A 4,323-nucleotide genomic window follows, 5' to 3' on the forward strand; every position below is an offset into this window, starting at 1 on the left:
TATGCATATCTTGATAATATTATGCCATTTTCTGATTTCGAAACTAACTAAGAGTTGGTGACGAAGTCTAAGCGCGTTTACACTCTAACTCTAGTTCGTTGCACTGCGTACTTGAAAGAGAGCTATTGTGAAATAGGTGCTAACGGCGTTTTTCAAGAACACGTGCAGTACGTGAAAGCACTGCTTACAACAAAGTATTTTTCTATAAAAGAATGTGCGCGCGTCATTCCCTCGTGCTCCAATGGGTGAATAGTAATAAACTTTGTGTGTGTGTGTGTGTGTGTATAATTATACATCTGTGGCCGCTAGCGAAGTCTTTTTTTTTTAAGAACAAAATCAAAATGGGAATATATATTACAGCTGTAATCACGCCAAAATCGCGATATATATAGGTCATTGTCGTGTAGTAACAAACCTTATTTTAATTACCTCGATTTCTCTGAAATACTTTTTCCTAATACGTATTTACGTGTAGTCTTAGTCAAAATGCCTGAGGAAAGTGAGCCGTTAATAGAGTAAGCAAGAAAAATTTAAGTAAAACAAAAATAGAGCAGATTATAGCTATTTTCAAATCAAATAAAAAAATAAATAAAGCGTGACATTGATTTTTTTTTCTCGCGCGCCTCTTCGCGCGTGATTAAAGGGAAGGATTTGATAAATAGAATGTAATACTTATAACAACAGCAAAAACAAAAAAGACAAAGTACCAGTTCCCGATGGTACCGTATAGATGTTAAGGACATTTCATTAAGTGTGGATGAACACAAAAGAATCGTTTTTAAAAGAACTTTGACTTTTCACGTTTCGATGAAGCTTGAGAATTACAGGAGAATGCCCTACTCCTTGGTTCATCTTGTTATCACTATAAAAGGAGAGAGTTTCAGCAAGCAGCACATTCGCAACATCATCCAGTGCACCGATCGGGTACATCTGAAGAGTTTCTGAAGGTATTTTCGTCAACATGGCATCACAGGTAAGCCATACAGTCTTTGTTGTATCTTTAACGCTGCAAACCTGATTCTAAGCTAAATGGTTAAAGTTAAAGACAGGCTTTTGAAGTTTTTTCTGTATATCCACGTGAGAAAACGTGTGAGCGAAATAGTATCTCAAAGTATACTTAAACGTTTCCCTGAATGTTACATGTTTTCAAAATTCCAAAGTTTAATTTTACAGTTCATTTGGATTTAAGAAGTATAATAACTAAAGATAAATTAATTCATATGCTAAGCCTCTTACAACCGGTGAAGACCTCAGTAAGAGTCACAACCAGAGAAACCACTAACAAATAGATTTTACACCACCAATAGATGGTTTTTACCATGAGAGGAACCACAAATTGGTAGATTTTACCATGAAAGAAGCCACCTGTAGCAACCATCACCAGGGAAATGATTAACAGACACCATAATACATTTTGTTAATCACAAAACAACATAATGGGCTATCTGTGTTGCGTCAACAGCAAGGATCGAAACCAGATTTTTAGCATTGTAAGCTCTCACACGGAACTACCGGGGGGGCACCATAATAGAAGTAAAACAATAAAGCAAAATGTTTCCAATACATTACTAGCTGAAATATAAAAATATAATACTAAAATATATCCCAGTGGAGCAAGCATGCTTTTGGGTTCAATTTACTTTGCGGCAAATCTGTAAATGACTGCTACTTTTATGTAAGAAAATGTGCAATGAAAAGAATTATTAAGTGGGAAAATTTTCCTGAGAAAATCAAGAATATTATACCACATTTATTTATTTGGTTCAAAGTGTTTGTCATTATACCAGTGTACATCTTCAAGCTACATTGTTTCTTATTCCCTTGTTCTTTTAATGACGGCATTATCCGGAAATAAAGCTTTCTTTGTTAATGGTATAATTGTAACATGTATGAAAAATACCTTTTGATTTTTGTGAGATATCGGACTTTATTTTTTAAAATTTCTGTTGCCAATGGTTTCCCGGTGGGACAGCGGTAAGTCTACGGATTTACAACGCTAAAATCAGAGGTTTGATTCCCCCTCGGTGGACACGGCAGATAGGTTTTGCTATAAAAACACCCAAATGTTCGTATAATCTCTAAACTACCCAAATGCAGTCAATAAATCAAGAATATAACCTCCTAGCGGCGTCTTTGTGCAGTGTTACTTTTTGTGGATTTTTGTACGTGTATCAAACGCACAAAATCACGGAGTAACTATTCAATGATTTACTTGTCCTATCCAACTAATCGGTGATATATATATATATAATAAATGTAAAATTCAACATGATGTTTTCGTGATAGCATACAAGTCGCTTTAGGTCTCTCCTGGGGTATTTAAGAACATTTCTGTCACAATAATGGTGAACCTTTTAAATTAAAACATCTATGCATTGTTTTAGGGCTTCAATTGGCAATGTACTTCAACAGAGTTAGTCTCATTGTTTGAAGAAATGAAAGGACGAGTGCCAACGAAAGTTCTAATGACATTATTTATCCTAACCTATAGTTACTCCAACATTGTTATCCTAACCTATAAGTACTCCAACATTGTTATCCTAACTTATAGTTACTCCAACATTGTTATCCTAACCTATAAGTACTCCAACATTGTTATCCTAACTTATAGTTACTCCAACATTGTTATCCTAACCTATAGTTACTCCAACATTGTTATCCTAACCTATAGTTACTCCAACATTGTTATCCTAACATATAAGTACTCCAACATTGTTATCCTAACTTGTAGGTACTCCAACATTGTTATCCTAACCTATAGTTACTCCAACATTGTTATCCTAACTTGTAGCTACTCCAACATTGTTATCCTAACCTATAGTTACTCCAACATTGTTATCCTAACTTGTAGTTATTCCAACATTGTTATCCTAACTTGTAGCTACTCCAACATTGTTATCCTAACTTGTAGCTACTCCAACATTGTTATCCTAACTTGTAGCTACTCCAACATTGTTATCCTAACCTATAGTTACTCCAACATTGTTATCCTAACTTGTAGTTCCTCCAACATTGTTATCCTAGCTTGTAGTTACTCCAACAGTGTTATCCTAACTTGTAGTTACTCCAGCATTGTTATCCTAACTTGTAGTTACTCCAACATTGTTATCCTAACTTGTAGCTACTCTGACAAATAAGAAATATGAACATATCTTTCTAATAAAAGTTCAAAAGATGTTTCTTTTTTTTTCTACAGAGATCTAGCATCACACTGTTTATTCTTCTGGCAGCTGTAAGCCTTGTCATAGGTGGAGGATACGGAGGAGGTTATGGTGGCCATGGCGGAGGTGGTTACGGTGGAGGAGGATATGGTGGTGGACACGGAGGTGGTCATGGTGGCGGCGGATATGGTTATGGAGGGATTTATGGCATTCTCTGTCACTATCCAACTCACGTTACCGTAAAAACCCATGGTGGTTATGGAGGAGGCTATGGGGGAGGTCATGGAGGTGGCTATGGGGGAGGCCATGGAGGAGGCTACGGGGGAGGTCATGGAGGTGGCTACGGGGGAGGTTATGGGGGTGGCTATGGAGGTCACGGAGGAGGATATGGCGTTAAAATACCAATCTTTACTGTACTTGGTTATAGCAAGCATACTGGAGGAGGATACGGAGGAGGGGGATATGGAGGAGGGGGATACGGAGGAGGTGGATATGGAGGAGGTTACCACTGATAGCAGGCAATGATATTTTCTTCCTTCAGAAGATGATGATATAACACAGTTTTTACTTCACTACCTATTTCAGGCTCAACTTGTAAATACCATTTATAAGTTTTATGAACTACAGAGCTACGTGGGTACAGTTTTCATCCTTCAAAAGTTTTCATTACTATAAAAAAAACATCGGTCCCTGGCAGATCTTTCATTATATTATGGAATGTTGTTATTTTCTTTGTACATAATGTGAATTTTGTAAAGAAAAGCAGGTGCATAAACTACGTAACAAACAGTTTCATTATTATCATGCTCGTCTTATTGCAATAAAGTGTTGCTAATAGAGAAATAATAATAATTAATAATCTTCATAAAAACGAAATGTTCTCTTCTATGTTTGAATTAAAATATATAAACGTTAGTGTGCGTAGACTTAAAGTATTCTAGTTTTATAACTGCACCTTTTTCACAGGAGTATATCTATATATGTAATTATAACTGCACCTTTTTCACAAGAGTATATCTATATATGTAAATGCATGTAAACTTTTTTTTGTATACTATCGAAAAACACAGTGTGTTTAAATAAAACACAGTTTTAATTTTGAAAACTTGATGTTTATTGTCACGAAATTCTATAATCTGCGGTTTTAAAATGCCAGATGAAA

The 4,323-nt window shown here is 35.7% G+C and overlaps 1 protein-coding gene across 1 annotated transcript; it reads left to right on the forward strand.

Annotated features, from left to right (window-relative positions):
* Positions 1 to 961: 961 nt before the first annotated feature.
* LOC106464840 (glycine-rich protein DOT1-like) lies at positions 962 to 3,673 on the forward strand. The gene is made up of 2 exons (XM_013924996.1): positions 962 to 973; positions 3,197 to 3,673. The coding sequence occupies exons 1-2, from the start codon at positions 962 to 964 to the stop codon at positions 3,671 to 3,673; spliced, it is 489 nt and encodes a 162-aa protein (XP_013780450.1).
* The last annotated feature ends 650 nt before the right edge of the window (positions 3,674 to 4,323 follow it).

This window comes from Limulus polyphemus, unplaced genomic scaffold (genome assembly GCF_000517525.1).
Source record: "Limulus polyphemus unplaced genomic scaffold, Limulus_polyphemus-2.1.2 Scaffold1756, whole genome shotgun sequence".
Classification (NCBI taxonomy): Eukaryota; Metazoa; Arthropoda; class Merostomata; order Xiphosura; family Limulidae; genus Limulus; species Limulus polyphemus.